The sequence below is a fragment of the Aythya marila genome (assembly GCF_965140915.1).
Source record: "Aythya marila genome assembly, chromosome: 1".
Classification (NCBI taxonomy): domain Eukaryota; kingdom Metazoa; phylum Chordata; class Aves; order Anseriformes; family Anatidae; genus Aythya; species Aythya marila.
The window spans coordinates 31715233-31742154 of record NC_139042.1 but is presented as its reverse complement, the minus strand read 5'-3'; the positions used below and the strand labels follow the sequence as shown (position 1 = coordinate 31742154).

Below are 26922 nucleotides of genomic sequence, written 5' to 3'. Positions count from 1 at the left end.
TAGAGTTTGCATTCACTGCATTTTTTTTAAAAAACAGATGAATCATTCTTGCCGATCTCTTTGCTAGAGTATAAAAAGAGTTTTTGTGATATGTTTATACCTATATATACATATAAATGTATCTACACGCACACATAGGCACAAATGTGACTATAGTTTCAAAAAATTAATCTCACATCTTACTTTTGTTTATTTATTTATATTATCTTTCTGATCTCTTTTGATTAAAAGAAACCAAACTCAATTCTGCGTAGTGCTACTCCAGGGGGTTTTATGTCATGTTCATTTTTCAGACAGGATAATTTAAGCTGTCATTTCTGTTACTCTGGATGTTTAATTGATTACTACATCAAGTCTCTCAAGTCATAGCAGAAGATCACTTTTCTGGTATCTTGACAATCAATTTTGCATTTTATCATTGTATAATCTAAGACGCTGGTACAGTGGGGGATGCAAAGCTATTCTGTCATAATGAGTATGCTCATTTAGTTCAAAGATACATCAATACTGAGCCTAACTCTTTGTATACACAGAAAAGGCCACAATATACATACTTATCCATTCAGTGTGTGCAGCTTAATTAGCAAATATTCAAAATGACATTATATTTTAATTTTTCAGCATATGACCATATAATGCTTTTCCACTTATTTGATCCTCAGCTAGTTTAACTATGCTAAATGGAAAAGATTGTGCATATAACCAAGTGTTCTGTGTTTGGGAAGCGTGTTTCATTTAATACAAAAGCTGGAAGATGCAGGGTAAACAAACCAGGCATTCCAGGCAATACAGTCTGTGGCACAGTCCTGGAGTGACACACCTCTCAAGCACAAAGTGGCTTAGGTTCTCTCCCAATTGCACCCACTGCATTCTTCTAGTGTAGGATTTCCTTAGTTGCAGCAATTAAAAATATAGGAGGCTGTAGTAATAAGATTTTAAACCAGAGGTGTGGCTTCTACAGCAGTACACACATGATAAAAAGCAAAACTGAATCAAAAATGGCAAAAAAAAGGTCAAATATCAAATTAATTCCGTGAATTTTGAAAACAGGATAGACTGAAATAAGAATCTCCACACTGGTTCAATCAAGTGGGTGGCTCACGTACAAAGAGCTAAAGAAACAGAAAGCTACAGTGCAAGACCAGCTGTTTTATCAATAACTAAATGTGAAACTGCCATTTAAATATTTAAGCAATAAAAAGTAATCCAACTAACTATATGAACATAGCTAACCCATGCAATAAGTTACAGAACAAAGTCAAGAGGTTACATACTGTTTCAGTAAAAGCAATAATGTAATTTCTGTGTCTTTTAACAGCCAATTAACAGACAAAAAACAAAATTAGTGGTCTATGGTAAAGACAAGAAAACAGAACTTTCTGTCAGTATTTGAATGAAAACAAATAATTCACCATTACCCTATTTTAAATCCTTTATTTTACACAATTGCAATTGGGAATGAATTTCATAATTCAAAGTTTTCCTTTATTTTAATGGTGCCTAGTCATTCATTTGGTTTTCCTTATTTTTGATTTTGAAATGTGTATATATACAAATACATATTTTTCTTATCAGATCTCTCTTCTAACTTTATAACTCCAGAAATTCTCCCATTTGATTCACTCCAGCACTAACAAATGCTGATTTGTGGAGATTTGTGATGCGCTAGCCCTTCAATATATACACGTCAATGCAGAACTTCAGTCGCTGCCCTTGAGTCACCATCTTCCAAATCTATCTGAAATAACTACTGCCATCACATTCAGTAACTTCTTGTTAAAATAAATCAGATGTTTTGAAACGTCTGAGATACGCGTTTACGCTATTTAATCTATCCCTATTAAATGCAGAGCTATAAACAACCATAATCCCTTAACAATCACTCACGGACAACTCTGCAAACCTTTGTGGGCCTGCAAACCTGATGATTCACTGCATTAAATTTATTTCTGGTAACAAGATGCCAGCTTTCATTACGATATATTATCATTCAAGGTGTAAGATAACTACATTATTACACTGTGACTTGCAGGCAAAGAGGCTCATCTATCTCAGACAACTAACAGCTACGTTTTATTTGAGCCACAGAATTCACACAGAGGACATTCTGGAAAAGAAGACTTTTAAGCTTTGCTGTCTTCTCTTTGGTGTCATGAACAGCTAGAATGCAATTCCACAGGAAAGGAAATGGTGTATTACTCTGAAAAGCATAGCTTGTATCTTCAGTCTCTTGTGTAAGTTCACCTTTTCTTTAGCTCTTCTATGGCAATGGAAACAATCCAAGCTCGTTCAGGAGTAACTTTTTAAAGCTACCAACTGTTACCTTCTTTGTCTTGAAACCATTTGTGGTCTGTGGTTTAAAGAAAAGTAGTGTCTAGTTTCTGTAATGCTTTGAATTGGTAATTGCCACCTGAAAACCTTCAAATTATTAAATGAACTAAAATTCAACCTCTGTGTAACCTGTAAAACTTTATTCCCTGATATTACTAAGATATAACTAGATCTGTGATGGTTCTAAATAAAGCTACGTACCATACTTTATGTATCTTTAATTAAAATGGAGGGCTAGAAAACTTCAGCTAGAACATCACTATCAGGTACGTGTTTCATGTTTCTAGTATTTAAAATGTATTCATCTAAATATCAATGATTTACTTTCCCCTCAGAACTTAAAGATTATTATGTGTGGTGAGTGTCTTACGAGCTGAAGATTCCTACTGAAGATTCTTACATGATTCCTACTGGTTTACTTGGTATCTTGCTAAAAGAAAATCCTAGTCTGAAATGCTATGCTGGATTCTGGTAAAAGCCTTTTAACTACAAATGTCCAACAGATAGAAGGAGATCGGTAATCTTAGGCCTTTACCTTAGAAAGATAATCTTTACAGAGTGTTCTTACTGAAGTGAGGTAATTCAAAACAGCTTGTACAAAGCGAAGCAAACAACTTCATATTTACATTGGGATACAAATCTTCACACAAATACACAGTTAACAGATTATCTCACATCTTGCTGAGGTTTGTACGGTCCGTAAAACAGTGGCTTGTATAAATTTGAAATTAACTAATACTTTTACCCTGAGGAAAAATTTACTTGAACTATCCTGTAGTAAACACGAGAGTAAGACTGTCCATAACAGCAGTTAGTCATGGAGCTCATATTAGTTACTGAGTTAACCCCCCAGTTTGCACGAATGAACTCATCCTCTGGTAAATGAGAAGTCATTTATAGCCCTAATTCACAGTGCAGTACTTTAAATTATCTCATATTGCGCAACCCTCGTATTTCCAGATAACCATGAAATAATTTGAAGTCCCAGAAGTAACTAAAAAAAGTTGTTATCCTTCAATCTGAGGATCGTCCGTCATTCATAGTCATTTTATTGTGGTTTCATTAAAATCTACTTAAACGTTGGTGGTGCTGAGAAAGATCTATGTGATTTCTATTTTTATGTCTTTTTAGAAAGGGGAAAATATTTCTTTAACAGAGAATAGATCTTCTATGCTTGCTTTCCTCTTCTGCTCCCATCTTACTTTCCACCCACAAATCACTCATATGATGGTGATATCATTAGCCTCTATAGTACTAACAACAGAAAACTTCTTTAGATAACACATTTAAATTCACACTACATAAGAGAAATTGACTCGCTCTAATGATTTAGGCACCTAACTTGTATACAAATATTAGGTATCTAGGAAGATGGACATTCTAAACAAAGTATATATTTTACCTGCATAATCAAAAGGGAGACGTGACATTGATAAGAGACAGAAATAAAGACATTTCTCTTTGACAAACAGAAATCTTCCCTAACCTAAGTCACTCTGTGGTTGTACTAAATGAGCTGATGAGTTGGGGAAATACTGATAGCAGGAGTACTTAAATTATCATTTCAGTCTAGATCAGAAGTGAGCTTCTGAATCAAGTCTCTATTTACTGTGCTTGGGTTTCACAATACAAAGCAGTCTTAACATACATGAACTAGACTCTTTCAATTAAACTAGATCAAAAGATTTATTTTAGAAATACATCTGACGTGCTACAGCTGTTAGGCAAGAGATATACCAAGAGAAGTGCTTGTGAAACAACAGCCTAGCTTGCACAGAATAGATTTCAGTGCTTGTTATTGAAGCACATGAAAAAAACAGGCTCCCTAATTCAACCTAAATAAAAGAAGACAGCCCTGTGTTACTCCTACAAGAGAGAGTAATCTTGGACTTTGGTAAAGGTAACATTTTCACTAACAACAAGATCAAGAGCGTTATATGAGACTTTCTAACTACATCAGAAACACATCAGTCATTTTGTAAAACATATAATAAGGTCTCATCATTTAAATCGTTATTTCCTTCAAACTAGTTGCAAACAAAAATTCAGTGGTGCACGACTGCAACTTGCCTGGTCGAGATAAAAAGCACTGCCATCTCGGATCTCTCGTCGCTGTTTGAGGTCTGTTTCTGTGGTGTCTCTTGACAGCGCAATATATTCAACCTCCCGCTTTGTTAGTTCCTATGGACAACATTCAGAGGTTATTACAAAAATAAAACTGTAAGCGCAGTAAGTGAGCTATAACAATAGGCCTAATGGTGTAATTGTACAAAAGAGCTCTAGGCAGCAGCACGGTGATCTGAAATAACTCTGAACAAAATCTAATATCTCTTATTTTTAAAATGTTTACAGTGTGTTCTGCCTCAAACAAAATGGCCTGAATTTCTGCTCAATAAAATTTATTTTCCCCAAACCTGTTCTAAAAATATAATAATCAGCTATATAGCTGTTCAACTGAACATCTATAAAGTCCTCTAAGCTAATTTTCTGGATGCTGAAAAACAATCAGCATCTGCAAGTCATGAATAGAAATCAGAAGATTTCCATAAATCTCAAAAGCTTCAATTCTATTACTGCTCAGTAATACTTGTACTGTTACATGGGTGTGATTATTACCTGCACATACTTTGTCAATACACTGATGTGTGATATTGTTCTCATCCCATCTGCCCTTAGTATCACACCACGAAGTTTACTTCTGTAAAATCATAGTCTGTTTCAAAATGGTGAATCTTCAATCTTCAGATTATTTTTTTTTTTTTTTAATTTTGACTCAGTAGGAGCTATACTTAGATTTTTCTACCTTAAAGCAAAAACAAACAAACAGAACACAACACACATTTATACCCAATGTTCCTGCTACTTCTATATCTGGGATACCATATATTCTGCTAGGAAACAGATTCATGCTGAAATACCCTTAGCCCTTACCACTCAGCTAAAGGTATAAGAAACAGATCTCTCTTTAGAGACAGCTTTTAATTATAGTTGTTAAAAAAAAAAAAGGCAAAAATATGAAAAAAACAGAACTACTTCATTTTCATTTTTTCTGTACCTGCTAGGTTACAAAGCCACCGATCCCTCTATAATGCAGGTAGGTACAATCTTTTTTTGTTGTTATGAGTAATATGAAAACAAAAAAAAAAGGGGGGGGGGCACCTCCGTTTGTGATCCTTCTGCCCAACCAGAGTCTGGACAGAGCTTATGGCAGAAAAAACCCGACCCACATCATCTTTTGGGACAGACAGCCGCTCCCCTTCCCGATCATTTAAGGGCACCAGTGACTTAAATGTGAAATCTTGCACATGGTGCTGCCATGGTTCATGCAGATGGATGTAGGCAAGCGCTTCCCACATTCCATGAGCGGATCATACACGCGTCTCCTCTTCCTAATCACTCATGATAACTGTTCCCAAATGTTACTCAGAACACTCCTCTCCTAAATCCTTTCCTTCATTTCTTTTTTTATACAATGAAGCAAAAACGATTTGTTGTCTGTAACAGCAGGCAGATAACTTAATCTAACATACATAATGCCTAGAACAAACTGTTTCTCCATTTGTGATAGCATATGGTAACACAGTTTTCCAACTATTTTTTTTCCCCTGGAGTTTAGACAGAAAAATATGTATTAAAATGTCTGTACTTTCTATTCATCTAAAACAAACTAAACTCCAGAAAGCATGTTTATGGAAAAAGTTATTTACCTTCTAGAACTGCTTGCTGTTAAGACTTTCTAACCAGAGTTTGGCTAGAGCATCTAACTGACATGAATGACTATTTCTCCATGAATTTAAACCAACATACATACCAGATACTGCATGGCAATAGATCGCCGGAGGGGCCCAGGAGGACCAATAAGGAAGACATCTTGGCCGAGAAGATCTTTCTGCATTATCCATCTTAAATGCTGTATCACAGACTGGGCCAAAGAATCCGTCACTTGGAAAGAAAAATAAAGATAAGAACATATTTAATTCCAAACGTGTTAGATACCTGGCCATTTATACATCTTTTTGTTCTTATCTCCAAAACAAAAACAAAGACATAAATATGTGTCACCCTAAAGCTAGATAACTGAAGAGCCAGGGATTCCACTCACAGTTTGTATTGTTTACGTCAGTTTTATCAGTTTTATTAGTTTACATTTACTACTTAGTTTACATCACAGTTGATATACCTATCTTACCCACTGCCTTTCTCTCTGCACAACTTCCCCCTTTAAAAAAGTAAAAACAAAACAAAAAAGTTGTTGATCCTCATTTCACACTGAGCTCATCAATGCAAAGACTTGTCAGCATCACTTTTGTATAATAAAGACAAGCTATTAATGATTTGTAAAAGGCTCATCCAACCTATAACCCAATGCTTCTGTGAATCATGAACTTCAAAAAAGCAAATACTCTGCTTGCATCACATTAAATAGATCAAATATATCCTGAAAATTAACTTGCTACTTCCTTAAAAGACAACTGCACTCCTGCTTACATTACATGTCTCAGGAATGAGCAAAAAGCACTAACTAGCACGGGAGGAGAGCAAGAACACAAGCAAGCCAGGAGGGAGGTTTATTTATGCCTGTGTATATATGGTTGCTTTCAGAACAATCTGACAAGAGCAATGATGGGGTTTGAAGCTAGGGCTTCGAGGGTGGCGCCTGGGATGCTGTAGATGCATCTGAAGTGCAATGAGAAAGAAGCAGAAGATGAAATCTTCAAATTAATCATTGTTTGTTTACCTTTTTTTCAATGTTGCTGCTGGTTGCAATTAGAAGCCAAATTTTTAAGAAGCAAGCTTTGGTTTTACATTAGCTTTCCTGAGGCAGGGGAAAGGGCAAAGTTAAAAGACGGCAAGCAATAGTGACCTTCGACTCATGAGGTTTCAAATTCACTTCTATGTTTTTGTGAATCAGAACCAAAATTCATTTTTGTATAACCATGGAAAAAGTACAAAGATTTTATGAGGTTTAAGTAGGATTCTTCAAGCATAAGGGTGACAAAGGAAAACTTTATCAAACATTTTAAGTGAAGACATTGATCTGTCACTCAGGAAAACCACTAGAAATCTTTTCCCACTCCCAGTGAAATCTACCATATCCTTACCACCAATATGAACAGAAATAACACAAACATAAACAAGCAATCCATGTGTTAAGATTATCACCTTAATTCTAAATAAACATTTCAGGTTGTTTTGTTTTTAAACAGCTGTCACTAACCTGCACAGGATTATTGAACATCCTGTTCTCTCTTATGTCGGTGTGGTAAAATTTTATGAATGTAAGAATACTTTCTTCTTCTCTCTGCAATACTGTTTTTCCCCAAAACTATGCACATCACGTGCACCATAGGCCAAATGCAAATAGGTGCCTCACAGAGAACATCATATTCCTTTGTTAAATTCTCCGAAAATTAAGGAAGTTCTTATTATCTATATTTCTCACGAAATAAAGGCTAATGGAGCACATTAGAACTGCTCTGTCCAAATTTTGCTGCTTTAGAAGTATGGTAATTTGAAAAGCACCACACAAATAAGTGTTTTATTAAAGGTACCATTAAAATTGCAATCAGATCTCACTGAGAAGGCACGTTCATTATTACTTCTACCTGTTGTATGAATACACCGTGCATGCCTCTAGGGCATTTTTGTAGCAGCTGTTATAAAAAAAAAGGTTACATTACCTAAATTGGACAAATAAGCTTGCAAATCTTACTGAAACACTGAATTCTTTCATGTCAAGAGTCATGCATTGGAAGCATTGACAGAGCATGACAACAAACGCCTCTGGTGTATTTCCCATTAATACGTGTAGCTATCTTTTTTATTTTTAGGATGGCCTCAGGAAAAAACTCGGGTCAAGCTTAAAAGCAGCACCATAAATAGAAACAGGATTTAAGAATGTTCAGCAGCATCTGCAAGACAAACTGGCGTGTAAAAGAGAGCATAAGCACACAGCATTCAAAATCTAAGTCTCAGGAACATGACCACCCCCCTGCAAACATTAATGCATTTCGGTGCACTTATATTCTCTTGGTTAAACAGCACAAATGTGCTCTGAAATATAAATATGCAAAATGCCACTTTAAAAATAAAAAATCAATTGTGCTTTCCTAACCTTGCTTTTGGGTAAAAAGTCACAAAAGACAGAATGCCTCATTGATACAGTTAATAGGAAGTAGTTTCATTGCTTCTTCATTCAAATCATTCTTCACATATACAGGTTACAGCTGAATCAATCATAATACGTTTTTAATACGTTTCACACCACCAGCACACTGCCCATTTGCAAACTCACTCAAAGGAAATCTGCTAGGAATAATGCCGGGAATTCAAAGAAAGCATTTCCTAAAGTGATCTTCCATGACAGCAGCTTCCACTTTTCATTTCCTTCTACTCTGACGTACAGTATCTGTACGTCTCCAATATATTAACCCTATTTCAATTTTCCAGTTATTTCCTTCTAAAATCAGGAAAATATAAAATTTCCTTTGCGCACACAGTCTATACTGCATAAACTATTTCCAAAGTACAGAGCACGTTTCTGAAGAAACATCAGATGTACACATGCAGTACCTTGTATTATTTCTATATATTTAGACCACTTTTACAGTGGTATCTGCATTGCAAAGCTTTTCAGTCTAATACAACTTGAAAAAAACCCTCTCTGTTCAAGTGCTCGATGTTAACTTTACTGCAAGAGGCACATAATCATTCTCTATGACATTTCGAAGACAAGGCAAATTAGCTGAAAAAAGCATCAGCATGTATATTACAGCAGTTTTTATTAATTATCCCATGAGTCAGATAACATCTAATGCAAACGGGGTTTGCACAAGCTGTTTAGTGGCACTCTGCTGATTTGCACTAGCTGAGTAGCTGGCCCCATACTCTTAATCTGCAGGGTGGTGCGTAGGAAGCCTCTACAGCGTATTCTCAAAGACGCCATCTGGCACATGCAGAAGAGTAGTCAGTGCTACAGTTTGCTATTCCTATGCATTGAGGATGGCCGGGGAAAGAAATGGCATTATACCACTGCTTCACGTGTGGTAAGAAGAACAACACCTAGCAGAATCTGCACAAAGATTTTGTAAAGTGAGCAGCTAAAGTGGAATTGAGAAGCCCCCAAAATAAAGGAAATGTTTTAGACAGATTTTGCAGGAAATGCAGCAGCTGCTGTTGTTGTTTGATCCACAAATCAGCTTTTGATAAAACCAAGACTGAAATGGCTATGCTAGCCTCGGAAATTTTCCAGTTCACTCATACTTGAATTCTTGGCATATGCTACACTCGCTGAAGCCGTAAGATTCACTGGAGATAGCAGACAGTATCTGCTGGCAAGTTGTTGTGTCCCACCTACAGAAGAAATCCCATAAATGACGGAAACACCTACCTCTTCCCACTGCTCAGATAGAGACATAAATAAACCAATTTCCAAGAATATCTATTCCAGATGTGATGCATAATATGTTAGAGCTCATGTCCCTGGATGACTCTGGTTTGGTGAATCACAAAATAGCCAACAGGCACTTAGAAGACACCAGTGTGCACCATTTGAACAGAATAAAAAAAGACCACTGCATACCCAAACCTTTGCTATAGCACATGTTGAGAGTTCAAGAACGGTTCTTCTTTTTCAGGAGATGCACAAGTTCATGAGAGGAAAAAGATCTCCTTCTCTTCAGGTTCCTGCAGTTTACACAGCCATCTGCAGCACATCCAGTGTAGGGGGGTGGTTACTCTAAAATATGGTGGAAGAAGCAGGGGACAAGAAGGAAGGTCTTTGTCTAAAACATAAACATATTTTTTAAAAGGAAAATAGTCAAAGATGCATTTCACAACTTTGTCATTTAGAAGGAGCATAAAGGAAGAGTATGCGGTACCCAGCACACTGAAGAAGGCAGGGTGGCTGAGCCGAAGAGAAAGGCACTCATGTGTGGCCTGCTTTCAGCTGCTTTCATTTAGCACTTTACAAGGAAAACACTGCTGCTCTTCCAATTTTACGCTGCTGCAATAAACCCAAGGAGTTTTCAAAGCCTCACAATGCAGTTGCATCACAGTCAGTTTTCATTGGAATACTATTTTTCCTCGTAAACTTTTCATGGAAACGGCCTTCATTCCAACAATTTTTGTTCTTGCGGTGGAAGAGAAACAAGTTGGGAGTCTTTGCAGGGGCTTGGAAAGGGGGAAGTTACCTCCCTGGATAAGACTGTAAACCTATTTATCATTAATTCCTCTGAACTGACTGCTTCACGGGAATGTGTAAGATCTACATAGGCAGATCATTGTCTCCATTTGAGTATAAATGAAAAGGGAATATAAAGGAATCATGTAAAATCAAACATCTTTATCGAAAGAACACTGAATGGGATTCAAAAGATTAAGTTTCTCTTAGTGACATACAAACATGCACTACCTGAAAGGAAGGGGTGGGGAGCTGGGGGTCGGCCTCTTCGCACAGGTAACCAGTGACAGGACCAGAGGGAATGGCCTCAAGTTGCAGCAGGGGAGGTTCAGGTTGGAAATGAGGAGACATTTCTGCTCAGAAAGAGCTGTCAGGCACTGGGACAGGTTGCCCAGGGAGGTGGTGGAGTCACCGTCCCTGGGGCCGTTCACAGAAAGGTTGGACATGGTGCTTAGGGACATGGTTTAATGGGTGGCACTGGTAGTAGGGGGATGGTTGGACCTTGGAAGGGTTTTCCAAACTTAATGGTTCTGTGGTTCTATAAATGAAACTTTTCTTAGCTGGATGTACAATTTGTCAGAAAATACACAGCCAGAGCAGTTATCTGTAGCTCAGTGTCCAGCTTGAGGACCATATCATGTCTGCTTTTGAGTGCAAGAGCTCAATCCAGCATGGATACATTCAAGTAATTCTAGAAAAGACCTAGAAGTACGTCTAGAAATTTTAGAAGACAAGGGGAAGGTAAAGCTACTGGAATTCAGCCTAGAAAAGAAATGAATGAAAATCTTAACAATTGTTTTCCAATATGCAAGATGCAGCAAAGAGAAAAAGTAATCTGAACATCATGGTTATGGTAGACAGAGGGAACCCCAATGAATTAGAAGTGTGTCCAAAAAGGTCTAAATGTAGTATCAAAACATATTTTTTTTCCCCACACAAAAGAATAATTGATTTTGGAGCAATTCATGCAATTCTTTGGTTGACTGGTTCTGGAATCTACACTGATAGCACACTGTAAGAATACAGAGGGCAAATAACTACCAGGAATGGTTCGGATGCAGCTCACCCTGCTCTGAGGCACAAGGGACAGTCTGCACAAGGTTCTGAGTTGCACCCAGACCTTTGCTGAAGGTTTCTATGCCCATTTGTCTCCCTCTGCATCACTTTTGGTATAGACAAAATGTGGATAATGGTGCAAAACATTCAGAGCTTTATTGACAAAAAAGCCCTAAAGATTCTTGGTTAGGTGCTAAGAGGCAAGTAGCATATCAGTTGCAAGCCTACAGGAAAACTAAGTGCTGAAATAATCACCATCTCTGACAAGAGACATCTTTCCTTCTGCTAGGAAAGAAGAAAAGTAATGACAAAGATCTTTGTTAACATGAAATTACAGTCACCCTGCAATCCAACCTGTCTCGGTAATGTGTTGCATTCAGCAACTTGCAGATTTAAAGTAAACAGAGAGGAGAAAGGCACATTCCAGCACAAAGCTGAGGCTCCGTCAAGCAAGAACTGAACACACACACTTGTTCTCTGCTTCTGCGAGCGGTGCATACCGTTCTGGGACAAGGACACGGAGGCATCTTAATGTTCAGGCAATTCTGAGCTTTCAGACGAAGCAGAAAAAAAAAGAAGCTGCTGACACCACTGATCCTACTACACAGAAATAGCCCTGATTTCCTCAACATTAAAACAATCCCCTTCAACCACATAATTCCATTTAGTGCTATTTTCTTCTTGTATTTCTTTACTATATGCAAAAACCTTCTGTTTAAATTCCTCACGTTACCAAGCCTCCCATATATCTCAACTGACCAAACTACTAAGATTTATCACTCAAGTAAGAAGTGCTGAACCCTTTAAGGTATACACGCATTTCACTTCTGAGGGGAAGAGGCTCAGACTCCTAACATATGGCATAAAACCACTATTTCTTTGAAACTAACCTTTCACAATTCAACAAAGTTATCAGCAATAGGTATTCAACCAAATTCCCAAATGCATTTGCACCCTCAGAGAGCGGAGCCCACGTGGCATTGCAGCCGAACACACTGCCACATTTCCTGCCCTAACGAGGATCCACTGTCATCGAACAAAGTGTACTGGAAGAGCTATGCTAGGAATTTTTTTGTCAAGATTAATAAACACGAAATATCAGGTACATCATCATTTTCATAAAATTTCCAGAAACCATTAACGAAAGCAGTGCACTGAGATGAACTCAACCTTAAAAAAAATAAATAATAATTTGCATTCTCATAATTCGATTTTAGATCTAAACCGTCATGGAAAGCCATACAAAAGTTTCTCCAAAGTATAATGAAAGAAATTATCATGCTTTTCAGGCACAGTGAGATTTAAAAAATGTAGGTTTTATTTTAACTGATAAAAGAACAAGCAGAGAAAAATAAGTGCCCGCTTTCCAGACTGTCAGACATAGTTACGACAGAAGCCCCATTAACAAAATTCCCTTGTGTATGACTCATTTTTACTTGTCACTTATAAAAAGAAATAAGAACAATTTAGATTTTATGTACCTTTAATTATTATCTTCCAAGAAAAAGCCATTGGCTGACAATAGCAAAACAAATTAATGTTTTATATTAACGTACATAATGGAGCACTCCGTAGTGAGGCTGTACATACCTATCATAAGCCTAAAAACCAAGGACATGAAAACAGAAGGTAACCAGCAGCACACATCCTATGCGTTTCTATAAAATGTAACAAGGTTCAAAAAAGGACTTTAAAAAATCAGTTTAATTTGGTAACACAAAGAATACAGTATTTTGGTATCAATTATGTGACAAAATGACAAAGCCAGGGTTTTGTAGGTACTTAATACATTAATGTTCCTTATTGTGTTAGCATTTTATTTTATTTTTACAGATTCCTAAGGCTGTTTTTAAGCCTAGAATAATACTGCTGAGTATAGAATAAGTTATAACATCCCTAAAATTCACTGTAAATTATAGATATGCACTTCCAACATTACTGAATTTTACCATAGTTATTATCTGGCAGAATAGCAAGAGCAGAAGCTTACCCTACACATATGATGAGCTAGATAGGAGTTATTTGCAGTACCAGTAAATGAACTCTAACTGCCTCAGTTCCCTCCTCTTAGTTCTTTCTCCTTTGCAAACATTACAAGGGCTAAGTGACTCCAGACATCTTCAGGGGAATTTCCCACTTACCTGGGTGGTCAAACTATTCCTAGTATTAGTTTAAAGGAATTGAGGTAAGTATCTTGATCATTTTAAATTCAGTATTAGCTACTATTAAAGCATTTTAAAAGATAGGACATATTAGTTTACAGATGAACACAAATATGCAAGTTTGTTTTACACCAAGACATCCTGTATCTACAGCACAATCTTTCACACAGTAAACCAAAAACTCACTTAAAAAACGTGCTCTGAAAGTAATGTTTATATTCTCTAAGTGCCTCAAAAGGAAGATAAAATTTACATGGCATCAATATAATCAACTGAATTTCACTAAGGGAGTAAACTTTGTTCTCCATACTAAATAAATATAAAACTTAACAATTGAAGTATAAAAATTTCCTAAATAGAAACTGAACAAATAAAAAAAAAAGTACTGAAGTATTAGAAATTGATTTTACTTGATTTCATTTAGCTACTTTAATACTTAGATTTATAAGCAAAACCATATACCTCAAATAATCATACTATTAAGTACGTGAATACGGATGAACAACAATATTTCAAGCATGACAGGCTTCTTGCAATTATGATTACCTTACAAGAGAAGCAACTAATAATACATGCAATATTTGCTAATAAATTTCACTTTTAGTTGTAGAAACAGATTTTAGCTAAAATCCCATAAATTTGTACAGTTTCACGAAACTGAAACTAGTTTTCAACCACTTTTTCCTTCTTATAATCACTAACTAAAAAAATCTTCTGATTTGATTCTACCATGTTTTCACACTCTTACTTTTCCAGTCCAAAGAACTGAAAGAGATGCTGTTGTTGTCACACAGAGCTAACATTTATGTTGCAGGAAAGCACAGATTTACCAAAGCATGTAATAAGGACTGCCAAGGTATGGAAAAGTGGAAGGCAGAGAGGCATTGTTAAAATTAACACATTTGGTACAGCACAGAAAATCAGAAAGCAAAATAACACAAAAGAAATGTAAATAAGAAAAATGGTTGTCCAGGTCAATGAGTACTCTGATCCAATGTACTTCGTTTGTGATCAGGATGATAAAATAAGCATAGGAAACAGTGATGAAAAAAAACCCGTATAGTTTATAGTTTGAGAGGCTATAAAAAGTAGTATCACAGAGCAGCATTTCTCAACTGTTTGGCCATGTTCCTAGGGAGCTCACAAGGTATGGGAAGTATTAGTACAGTCTAAAACAGCAACTCTTTCTCCGTGGGCTACCCTGTAAAAACAAGGAGTGACACACGCCATAGGACATCTTTGGTACCTTACATCACCTGGCAGGAAAGTGTCATGGCCTCGTGCCTCTGGGAATTAGAGGGAAGAAGTCCCCAGCCCCAGTGCAGAGCTGTCTGGCAGGCCTCAAACTAATCACTGACTGAACACAAATTAAATCTCCTTTTTGCTGTTCCTGCTACACTTCTCGAAAGACAAACAGGTCAATACACATTTATTATTTATGCACCTGAAGTTTATCCTAAGTGCAAGGAAGTTGCAGAAAGATTCGCTTCAGGACGAAGGACTGCATTTCTCAAAGAGGATAGTTAAGGAATTAGTTGAAACACGGCAATAGTAACACAAGTCTACTAACCCACAGTTATTACAAAACAAGGAATGTCTGATGAACTTTGGCACTATTACCTAAGAATGCAACAATATAAACCTCCACGCGGCAGCTCCTGCCTTTTCTGACCCAGTGCCAGGAGCACTCGCTGCACACCTGTACCCCAAAACACAAGAACTACCCACCTTCCCATCCAAAATACAAAACAGACACACACACCCCAAATCACCCTGCAGTTTTCTTGGTGTCCTCCTCAAACGTCATGGAATTAATCTAGACATGTTGGAAAGCAAATTCACTTGAAGTGAACGACTACACTCAAGCTGTAGGAACTTGCAGGCCCAGTAAGAACAGGGCCTGGGATTTCTCAGCGTGTGGCCATCTCTAAACATAGTGTACGACCTATGTACCCCTTTAGAATAGCACGTGTGCTTGGGTTTGATTTGAAAATTGATCTGGGTGGAATAATCAGTTGCTTTTGTTTGTTTGTTTGTTGTTTTATTTTGTTTTAGACATCCATATGTGAAATAGTAAGTGACCGTTTTGGATCCACAGGAAAGAGTTGGCCCGTACTGCGCTAGGAGATGCCACAACCATCTCCTAGCCTGACTCATTCACTGATCCACGGTACAAAAAGAAAAAGCTCAGATGTGTGTAGTCTCAACAAACAAAGAGGAGGAAATACAGGTGGCTATGAACAGTTGGTATTTTTTAATAAGGTACCAAAACATAATGTGAATCGATTGTAAGTATACATAGGCACATTGCTATTTTGCATAGTGAGCAATGACTTTGGCTAAGTATTTGATTGTACTTTTTTAGTGTGTGATTGTACTTTTTACTGACTTCTCATCAACTTGATGGATTTTGAAGATCATTTGCTTACAACAATAACATGAAAATCTGGAAATACTAAATATCACAGTAGAAAAATCTCATACATCTCTCATATAGCAGAAAACTCCTAAGAAATATAATCATGTTGCAACTGAATAATAATCTTAATCTCAATAATCTTAAACTGCCACAGTTTTATGATCAGTTTGAGATTACTGTAGTATTTTTAGAAGAAATTGGTGGATGAGAAAATATGTAAGCATACATGAGTCCTTCTACCATCCCACTGACTAACGCGACAACTTACAGTAAAAATTAAGGGATTCAAAATAAGGGTTATAGCAGGTTATATAGGTTATATGTACTCAGTAAAGATAGCCTTCCCCAATGTGCATGCTTTTTCAAAACACATTTCTTAGATAATTTCAGTAAAGTCAGTGGGGTGCTTAGAAGATGTAAAAGTTGTTAGAACAAAGCCTCGATACCAATTCACATGGAAAACAGATTCTTACTGTAGTTCTGTGGAACAAGTTCTGGGTTCTTCGGTGTTTTGAGTTTAAAGGACACATCTCCAATAGTGACAGCATCACCTAAAAAATAAAACAGAGAGAGAAAAAAGCCTTTTATTTCCTAGAAACTTGCAAAGGGTAAAATATGTTTATATTAAGTTTACAACATAAACCTGCTATTGTAAGGCTGATTATGTATTCACAGAGCAGCCTCCAAAGTGTTTGAGAACTAATTAGGCTCTGCTGTCTCTTGATAGATCAGGTACACGTAGAATTTACATTCAATTAATGTTCCTCAGCTTTTCCCTTTAATTGTTATAACCATAACTTACTTTGTTGGGAGCTATGGAAGTCAAACTCGCCAAAGAACCCTCTTCCAGATACCATTGCTGACTTCTTTAAATGAAATCCTTGTCTGGCTCCAGAAATAGCACTGAGGAAAACTTCTAGGGATGATAATTTTCTTGGGTATTCAGGCAGCCTGAAACGGTGTCTCTTGGAGGTACAAAACAATATATTCATACCAATGGGCCCTTCCTGCACTCCCTGACTACGCAGCTGTAGAATTTGGCACCTTTTCAGGGTCTGAGAGGTCTTGAGCATGTCTTGCTCTGGATTTCACTAGCACTAAAGTACCCGCCATTTTGTTTACTGGCCACTTACTAGGACCTGCCTGTCTTATCTGTCTTTCTGCACTGGCAGGCTCCAATTCAATCGCAAGGCATGCCCTGTGTACTTTCTCATGGAAATCAGAACTGAAATCTAGTTTGCAGCCAGGAAATGGGCGAGCACCAAGAAGGCAGTGGTCACACAGAAAAACATCACTACAGCCAAAACCCACGAGGCCAAGAAAATGAGCTGCAGAGTGGTAACAAACTCAAAGTTTTCATTTTTTTTTTTTTTCAAGACCATCTGGGCCATGCAAACAAGTTCTGAAGCATTAAGACCACAAAGCTAAGATGACTCCAGAAAAAATGATGTTTTTGCCATTCCTGTTATTGGAGATAACGCCACCTTCACTGCCTAACAGGCACTGTAGTGAGGATGGAGGGGATTACAGTGACTGTGCTCTGGGTGCAGTTTTGCCACAGCACTCTGATTACACCACCTTTCCATGAACTGAGGCCAAGTTTTAGAACTGTTTATGCTTGTGTTTTTCTGAGAAACGGGACATAGGAAAGACGTAGCCCGTGAACAAGATCCAACTCCACAAATCCTTTTGTTATTCTGTCCGGCAGCATCCAAGAGGAGGCAGCTTCCAGTTGCCTGGGTCCAGCACTACCTAAGGAGTCGATGAGTTCAGAAGGCTAATGCTGGAAACAGAGAGGGTGATGCTGAAGAGGAAGCTTGTCCAAACCAACAGAGGCAACCAAAACTGCTGCCATGCATACGGTGGCTCTCCTTTCAATCACCAGTGACTATACTTGTGCACTCCAATGCAGTTTGTTACTGGTATACCCAGGTGTAACCACAGATCTCACAGGACTGAGAATTCATGCTCTGATGCTATCCACACCACCCATAGGAAACACTACACATGTAGGACTAGGTTCATACAGCCAGCGAGGCATCACCTACAGCAACAAACAGGAAGCCATGAAGAAAGCAATGCAGGTGACTTACTCCCAAATTTAAGTGCTCAACCATGCCCCTGAGACTGGGATTCGCAGCCAGACATATATGCCTGCAATTGGGTTTTTATGTAGCCCCCCCAAGCCCAAATACTTAGCCCACCATTTTTTTTTTTCTATAAAATATTGACAGCAGATGGCCTGTTGGTGGTTGTTCCCACATTTTATGCAATGATCCAGTGCTCAAATGGCTTTCCAGAAAGTGGGACACAACAGCAATGCTGCCATGTAAATGGCAGCCAAGGGTCCATCCCTGGTCCTAAGGCCAAGTGGCACCAAGCAGTCCCCCCCTCTCCCTGCCCGGAGCAGGTTCTGTGAACTCTTACATATTTTAAATTAAATTAAATTTAACCCAGAGAGCTGCCAGAGAAAAAACACATCCACCACAGGTATTAAGAGACACTGTAGGCTTTGACACTCCCAGGGTTTCGTCCACTTCTCTTAAGTTTTAAACCAAGAAATACTATTTTACAGCACAGGCATCGCCTCCCATTCCCTTTCTTCTGCTGCAGCTCCATCCATTCCTTCGCACTGGGAAACGGCTGAAGGGTTTACCAAAATGCCTCCGAGTTGAGGAAAGCATCCTAGAGGCCCACTGCTTCCTGCAAAAAATTGACACCTCTCTCATTAGCTCAGCTCGGAAGAATTTTAACATTCTAAAAAGAGCAGGTTGCCTGAGATATCCTCAGGAAATTAGTGCCAGTTTATTTTCTCACCATTCCCCAGCCAACATGCAAGGAGACAAGAGTGTATGACTAATGAGCTTCTAGCTTGAATCACCTCAGCTCCAACTGTAAATACTCTTTCATGCATACGCAGCCTTCCAAAACACAGGCGGGACAAGATGCCAGATGCCAAAACAACAAGGTGTCAGACTGCTCTAATACACTGCAACGATGATATCGTCTACACAAGAGAGTTTTAATCACCTATTTTATTGGCACAGCCCTGAAAAGCCTTAGCTGCTTTCCTCTACTTAAAAAAAAATAATAAAAATTAATTAGGTCGAGGTGAAAAATGGAGAATTCATCTCTTCTGGTGGTATTTATGTCAGGCTATAAGATGCTAATCCCTGGCCAACACATCTTAGCGTTTCCAGAAATTCAGCAAGTATTCCAGCCATCAGTGGACCCTAGGTATTTTAGTGAAAATTGGGGTGGGAGGGAGCTACAGGAAAGAGGTGGAGAGAGCTAAGCACACCAAATCCCTAACACAAAGTGCATTTGGCTTCAGACAGCTTTGTTGCTGGCTGGAGACAAACGTTGCCTCAAACTTGCATCTGTCCACAAAGCAAAAATACTAACAGTGTTTAAGAGAACTTGAAGCAATAACGAACCAAGACAGCAGAGTCTCTCTTCTTAGCTAAATGAGCACAGGGGGGATTAGCCCACTAATCTTATCACACGCTTCCACCTGGGCTAGATTTTCTTGTCTCATTTGTTTCTTCTGTACTTATTCTGAAGTCTCATGTTTGGTTATTCCATTTCCACTGCGTTTCTGAACTCTTTGAGCAGAGATATCACCCCAGATAGGCTCTTCCCAATGTTTCACCAGCTGGCAAGGAACAGACAACAGCCTGCCTGGTAGAGCTGTGGTGTTAAAATCAGCAAAATTCACAATTTGGGAACGTGTATCCCAAGCGATTCGTCTCTGCTGCAAACTATGGCACACCCTATAAATACTCCAGCCCAGCTCAAAAGCTCCTGCTGCACTGTTGTGGACAAAAGCTGTAGAGGTGAGGAGGTGACGATGTGCCCTGGTTTCTCATCTCCCACGCAGAAAATAGTAATCTTGGTCACCACGGTCTTTGGGGAAGACAGTGGAATACAAGCAGTGCCTGATGTACAAAGAGCCACGCCTGCTAAAACAAAGCAAAAATAAGCCAGAATCTAAAGGTAAGTGCGACATCCCATACAGCAGGTTGTCAACATAAAGACACAGCAGGTAGTTTAAGAGCAATATGGGTCAGCAATTGGGGGCACATAACTACAATGACCCAGTAATGGGACCTTGAGGAGACTCTCTGAATCAAGGAGATAGGAAAACAGTCTCAATACATGCAGTGACCTCTTTCTACTACATGATAGGAGAGGTCTGCATTGCATCCCTCATGAAATGGGGACTAATGTGTATATGCAGCTAGCCAGAAACCGCAACACACTGAATTTGCTGTTCTCTCTTCTTCACAGCTGCATTTCAGGTAGGTAACAATATGAATACACACGTTTGCTTTTTCCCCATTAAAAAAAGAAGTGTTCTTCAGGTGAATTCAGGCCTATTTCTTCCCCTCGGTCCACTGAAAGGGAAAGGCACCAGCCCTTGCTCCAAGCCCCCATGGCACAGAGGCAGCAGATGGAGGCTGGCCAAGCCCTTTGGCAGAGCATTGCTGCACAGACACCCTGAGCTCCTTCTCCAGCATCTCCCACCAACAGCTCTGATACACAACAGGAGGACTCGATGGACCTCTCTTCTCACCCCCCATGGATGCTTTCATGTGACCATCCACCTGCGTGGAGCCTGCAAAAGCATATTAAAACCGGAAAGGTGCTAAGGCTCGCTAACATTAATTTCTACAGGACTAGATCACACTTACTAGAGAGAAATTCAATCTCTAAATTACATACAACTGTGTATTTTCAGGTCTTCATTTCACTATAATATGAAGAAAAAGAAGAAAAAACATAGCTTTCAGCTGGTACTTATCCAGCACATGTGCATAAGAGCACAGAAAAGGTTGTCTGCCCTCATCTTTGAGAAGCCAACTTTTTTTTAAGAAACAGAAACACTTTCAAATCATATTTGTACTCAACCTTTCTGAATACTTTCTTCAGGAAGAAAAGCAGCCATGTCTACTCAACTGATTTCTCTCATTTCACGCTGGCTCTTGCTGGGCATCTTCATGGCTGCAAACGTCGTACCCAGTCACTGGGTAACATCAAAACTAATCCTGCATCTTGTGTGGGTACTGGCAGCCTCTGAAACACATTGGTGTCACAGACAGAAACACACTCCCTGCACTCACCAGGTTTGCTCCCGCACTCTTGTCACATACAGATGAGGTAGAGCTTACCTGCTGCCGCTGTGACACCGCAGGCTGACAGCACTGAAATAGCTGGGAGTCTACACAGCAAAGCCCATCTCCAACTTAAGCAAAAAAAAAAAACTCATTTAAGTCGCTTTTTTTTTTTTCTGAACAAAATAATTGGTTTCTCCTTTATTTCTAAGAAAGCAAAATAATGACTTCAAACATAACATTTGAACATTACTCACTTTTTACCCAACATTTTTGTTAGACTTCCTAATTTTCTAATTTTTTGATTTTTCAATTACCTACTTTAGCCTAGTGGTCCTCTTTACTGAAGTAAGTTCAAAGTGTCACTAAAACAAAATCTTTGTGCTTACTCTAGGAAGCGATCCTTTTCCTCCATTTCTGTGTATTTTTTGAGGATCAACAATGTGAATGTGGAAACTTCTGTGACATCTAGCCCTGACAGAAGCTTACAATCATTTCTTAGCCTAGAGCTATTTCTCATTTGGGCCACCAGCAGAACCTAAAGGCAGGGACACTGACAGTGCTCAGTTGCACAAGTTTTAAGATGTGAAATGAAAGTTTTAAATATGTTTAATGCAATGAGGATCTCACGAATGCTTGATATGCACATTTCAGAGTATGTCCTAGCAGTATGCTTGCCATGTCAAAGAAATGCTAAACTGTTCATTTCATCAGTTATCAAAAAAATCTTATAAATGCTGGTTGGCAGGGACTCTGAAGGTCAGCTTCTCCAGCTTCCTGCTCAACATCAGCTTACAACCAGACTGGGTCAGACCCACTTTGGCTCTGTCTGATGGAGTCTCAGAACCCTTCACGGATGGTGAGTCCACAACCCTTCCAGCTAACCTCCTGCCCTGCTGCACCACTCTCCTAGTGAAAAAGGTTTGTCCTCTTGCCCAGCCTGAACCTCCCAAGCCTCAATTTGCAAGCACTGCCTCTTGCTATATTATCCATCCCTATTAAATAGTTAGGTTTCATCTTTGTAATTATAACTGGAAGTTGCAAATAGTTTTCTCCTCCCTTAGGCTTCTCCATGTAAGACTAACAAACCCAGTCCGCTCAGCTTCTCCTCACCAGCAGGTGCTCTGAGCCCCTGACAACTTTGGTAATCCTCCAGCAGATTTCATCAGCTTCTCAGAATTTGCCTAGAATTAGGGAACCCACAACTGGACACAGGATTCCAGGTGTGCCTTCAAGCTATGGACTCTCCCTCGCGTTGCCCATTCTCCTCCTAACAAAGCCCTACCTGTAGTTTGCTTTATTCTCTATAAGAGTGAAGCATCAGGTCATATTCAACCACACGCCCACTGCAACCCCACGTCCTTTTCTGCAAAGCTGCTACTTAAGACCAGTGGCAGGACTTCACACTTCTTCTTAAACTTTTTCAGGTTTCTCTTGATCCAGTCCTCAAGTTTATCTCGGTCTTTCTGGACTCAAGATCCACAGCTTGTCATACAGGAAGGATTTTGTCCATGCATATTAAATGGTACTTCTTTAAAGTCCTCTTCTGTTGCCTCTCCTTATTCCTTGTGCCATTTTTGTATGATCCTTCATTGTGCTTTAGTTCATTGAGAGGTTCCCTGCTTGGCCAAGCATTTGCTGCTGAAAGACCAGATCCTCCTGCACTGCAGGATCATTTGCTCCTGAGCTGTCATTAAGGCTTCTTTAAAAAAGGCTCACCTCTCCCAGGCACCTGGTTGTTATCCGAGGGATTCTGCCTCCCAAATCTCCCAAATAAGCAAAAGTCCACACTCCTCGAGTCCAGAATCCTAGTTCTGCTGCTTTAAGCTGTTTTGAGAAGTTCCTATTTACTGTAAAGGTAACAAATTAGACAACAGAGCCTTCAAAATTCACCATGGCATCTCCTACGCAACTATTTGGGAAGCCCCTGAGTTTGCCAAGCAGGTTCAGCTTCAGCCTTCTGGATTAAAGCAGGCAGGACTTGCAAAACACACTGACACGTACCTTGATTGTAACAGCTGCTAAACAGGAAAACTTGAATTTTGAACAACTGCCAAATATTAAAACTCAGAAGCTATTTACTGACATTTACTCATGAGAACTGTGAAAGCCTACCAAAGACCATGTATACCCTGAAGGTTATCTGCTTGACAGCTCATCCCTTTCTTCCAGCTATATCAGTGACTCTAATAAAAGACACATTTTTTTGCCACCAACCTTTCCTCTCTTAAATGTTAGAATAATTTTAAATAACTCAGGCATGAGTCCACGGACAACTGGCTTTAAAAGCCCCTGTTTCCATTCGCTGCCTTCTCAGTTGTGATGGCACTGCAACCATTCATAAGGCCTTGCTGTAGTTTTGTGAATGAACAAGGTATTGCCAGAACCACACTCCCAGCTGTCAACATTTTGAACTCCAACAAGATAATGACCCAGGTAAAGTCAGAAAAGGGAAATGTGCGTGAACTTCCATCATCAACCACATCGTTTGGTTTTGGAAAGTGATAGACCTGGACAAAGCAAAATAATAATAAAAAACCTCCCATTCACAGTCTTCTTTCAGATGACAAATATTTACCACAATCACTTAGATTTGTATACTGACAATTAACATTACAGGACTTTGAAGTCTGATACAGTATTCACAATTGTCTGGGTTACATCCAGCAGACAAAACCTCCTGTATGTATTATTGACACCTTTTAGGCTTAAAACACAACTATGTGTGGTGGTGTTTTTTTTAATCTGTTAATTTCTCACCAAATTCAGCCTTTGTTTCCTCCAACGCCTTAAAACATCTCCGATATCGCCTACTTCATCAGATTTTTTTTGAAAGTTTTCTATTACATACAGATAGACAGATGAAAGTAATTAAATGCCAGTTAACTGAGGTCCAGAGAACTGCACTTTGCTCAGCTAAAAAATGTGTTTAAAATAATAATTAATCACAAACAACACTGTAGTCTGTAAGATCTTGATTTTTCTCCAGTCTTTTGGAAGGAAACATGAAACCTGCATTAAAAAAATGAATATTAGAGCAACAGCCTTCTGTGATATTTACTCCTATAAATCAGGTTTTCCTCATTAACTAAGTTGTGCAAGCCCAAACCCTTCCTAGCTACTCCAGTTACCCTTTGATCACCGTGTGCCTCAATGTTGCACTCTGAGATTTCTCTTTACCACTAAATAGCTCCAGCACTTCCCCAGGCACCAGCAAGCCAAATTTGCGTTGTCAAGACAGAGCTGAAAAGCTGAGCATGACTCCTTCACATACAACAGGACAAAACCAGATAACAGTTTCTCCCTTAAACTTAAAAAGTACCTTCACAGAGAGCAAATCAGACCTGGCAGGGATGTCAGATCCAAATTACTGTGCACGCAACAATTTGCTGTTTACCTGACTGTTAACAGCTTCCAGCCCTTTGAAAATATTTTATTTTTCAGGAGGGAAGAGACACGCAACCTTGACACTTGTTACAGCAGGACTCACAATTAGTGCAGCCCCACAGAAATAGCAGAAACATATATTGCATACAACACTTGACACCATCTTTTCAGATCCTCAGTAGTCTCAGAGGGCCAGTAGGGCTTACAAGAGGACATGCGAGCATCTTTAAAATAAAATGGGGAGAGAAAAAAAAGCACAAAAAGAAAATGAAGAATAGCAATCCTAACATCAAGGCCTCAAACCACTATGATGACTGAGGTGTCTCAGCACCTGAGACAGCAAATAGCTCTAATGTCACATCTTTCCCTGTCTCTAACTACAACACTGTCTAGAGCTTTGAGGCACGAGATTTAAATCCTCCTACCAAAACTCATTAATTGTAACTGGGAATACTTTTACTATTCATACACATATCCAGCATATTCATGAATATTGCTAAGTTACAGTCAGTTATGTCCCAAAACACTGAATTTTACCGTACTGTATGAAGTACCTATAGTAATACTGCATTTGCTACTGCTTTATTTCACTGAATTTCTCCTTGTTCACAACGTTAGTCATCCCAGTAATGGGGTGCAAGAAGCAAACACGTGTAAGAAATGAACTCAGGAAACTAATACACAAACTCAGGAAACAAAAGTGGAGGCAAATGGTGTGTAAGGGGTGTAACTAAGAGCTTTAGCGAGTGCCCGGCCACCAGAGCTGCCTCTCGGTGACTCTGTTTTGTCAACACACGGCCGCTCATCATCCCTCTATGTTTAGCAGTTTTGATGCTTTTGGCTTTCATCCCAAAAAGCTCCAGCCACCCGTGGCATATGTCCCTGCTTCCGACCCCCAGCCCAGCTCCTCACAGGGCCGTCACCTGTCTCGGAGGGCACCAGAGGATACCCAGGGCAGCCCAGGGCAGCCTTCACGTCATGGAGCGAGCTCAAGGTCAACCCCAGCGCTGTGACCAGCGTTTTTGGGAATCCTCTTCCAGAAACTCATACATGCGTCTGCCTTGGGAGCAACGACAGCAGCTTTGCCTTCGTGGCGTGCCAAAGCCCGAAGACACAGGCATGGGATGCACTGAACCTCTGCAGTACACAACTCACAGCAGGGGCTCCTCCTGCTCTCCTCCTGCTTCTCCAGGGGTGAGAGATACTAAAGGAGAAGCTACGGAGAGCCTCAGCCCGGCACCCAGCACCACAAGCCCCCAGCCCAACCCTCGGGGCTCCCCCGAGGGCTGGGGGGCACACACACACACACACCCCCGGCTAAACCCGGGGCAGGGGGCTGCGGGGGCAGCGTTACCTGAGCCGTGCAGCGCCCGCAGCTCCGGGCGGCCGGGCCGCGGCGCCAGCAGCTGCCGCAGGAGCAGGCGGACCCTGCGCGCTGCGGGGGCCCCGGCCCCGCCGCCCAGGCACAGCAGCTGCCGCTGCATGGCCGAGGGCAGGCAGCCGGGCCCGGGCAGGGAAAGAGGGGAAGGAGGGGAAGGGAAGAAGGGGAAGGGAAGGGGAGGGAAGCGCCGCAGCACAGCGCCCCGCCGGAAACTACAGCCGGGCTCAGCGGCGGCCGGGGAGGGCGTTGGGGCGAGCCTGCAGCGGGGCAAGAGGGGAGGTGGGGGGCTGCGAGCGGCTTGTCCCGTCCCTTCAAGTCCTCCCAGGTCTTGGGGGGGTCCCCCTGAGCCTCTTCTTCTCCAGGCTGAGCAGCCCCAGCTCTCCTGGCCGCTGCTTGAATGCGAAATGCAATCGCTTCTCCGCGTCCCTTAGGAAAGGGAGGGCTGCTCCCCTCAAAGCAGAGTCCCAAACCCTGCTGGGTGGGCTACACAGCTGCACCGAAATGCAGACATACACCCTAGCAAACACTGCACGGGGCTACTCGTAGAGAGAACTTAATCTGCTATGTCTCCTTTAAGCAGTTAACCATGCCCCACAGCTTCACAAAGAAACAGTTCAAAGTTTGAAGCTTTTAAGTAGGAAAGGCAGGAATTTATCAATGTGAAGCAAGGCATTAAAAAAAAAAAAAAAAAAAAGAGGTATTGATGTATCAGATGGCAGGTTAAGTTTTTTTTCAGAAAGGATGCTTGGAGTGGTAGCTATGAGAAAGACATGATTTTTATATGAAGTGTCTGAAGTCTGTAAAACACTTAATAAAGGTTTAAAACACCCTGGAAAACAACATATGGGGAGCAGCTCCTACCATAAATTTACATGTAAAAGGTATTTTCT

At 39.9% G+C, this 26922-nt stretch overlaps 1 protein-coding gene across 1 annotated transcript in view; it reads right to left on the bottom strand.

Moving 5' to 3' along the window:
• The window catches only part of VWA8 (von Willebrand factor A domain containing 8), a 188744-nt gene extending 162541 nt beyond the window's left edge, over positions 1-26203 (bottom strand). The window contains exons 1-4 of the mRNA XM_082784877.1: positions 26006-26203; positions 16624-16701; positions 6143-6273; positions 4402-4512 (exon numbers count right to left, since the gene is read on the bottom strand). Coding sequence (XP_082641003.1) covers positions 4402-4512; positions 6143-6273; positions 16624-16701; positions 26006-26135 — 450 coding nt within the window. The 5' untranslated portion in view covers positions 26136-26203. The remainder of the gene's footprint in view (positions 1-4401; positions 4513-6142; positions 6274-16623; positions 16702-26005) is intronic.
• Between the last annotated feature and the right edge of the window lie 719 nt (positions 26204-26922).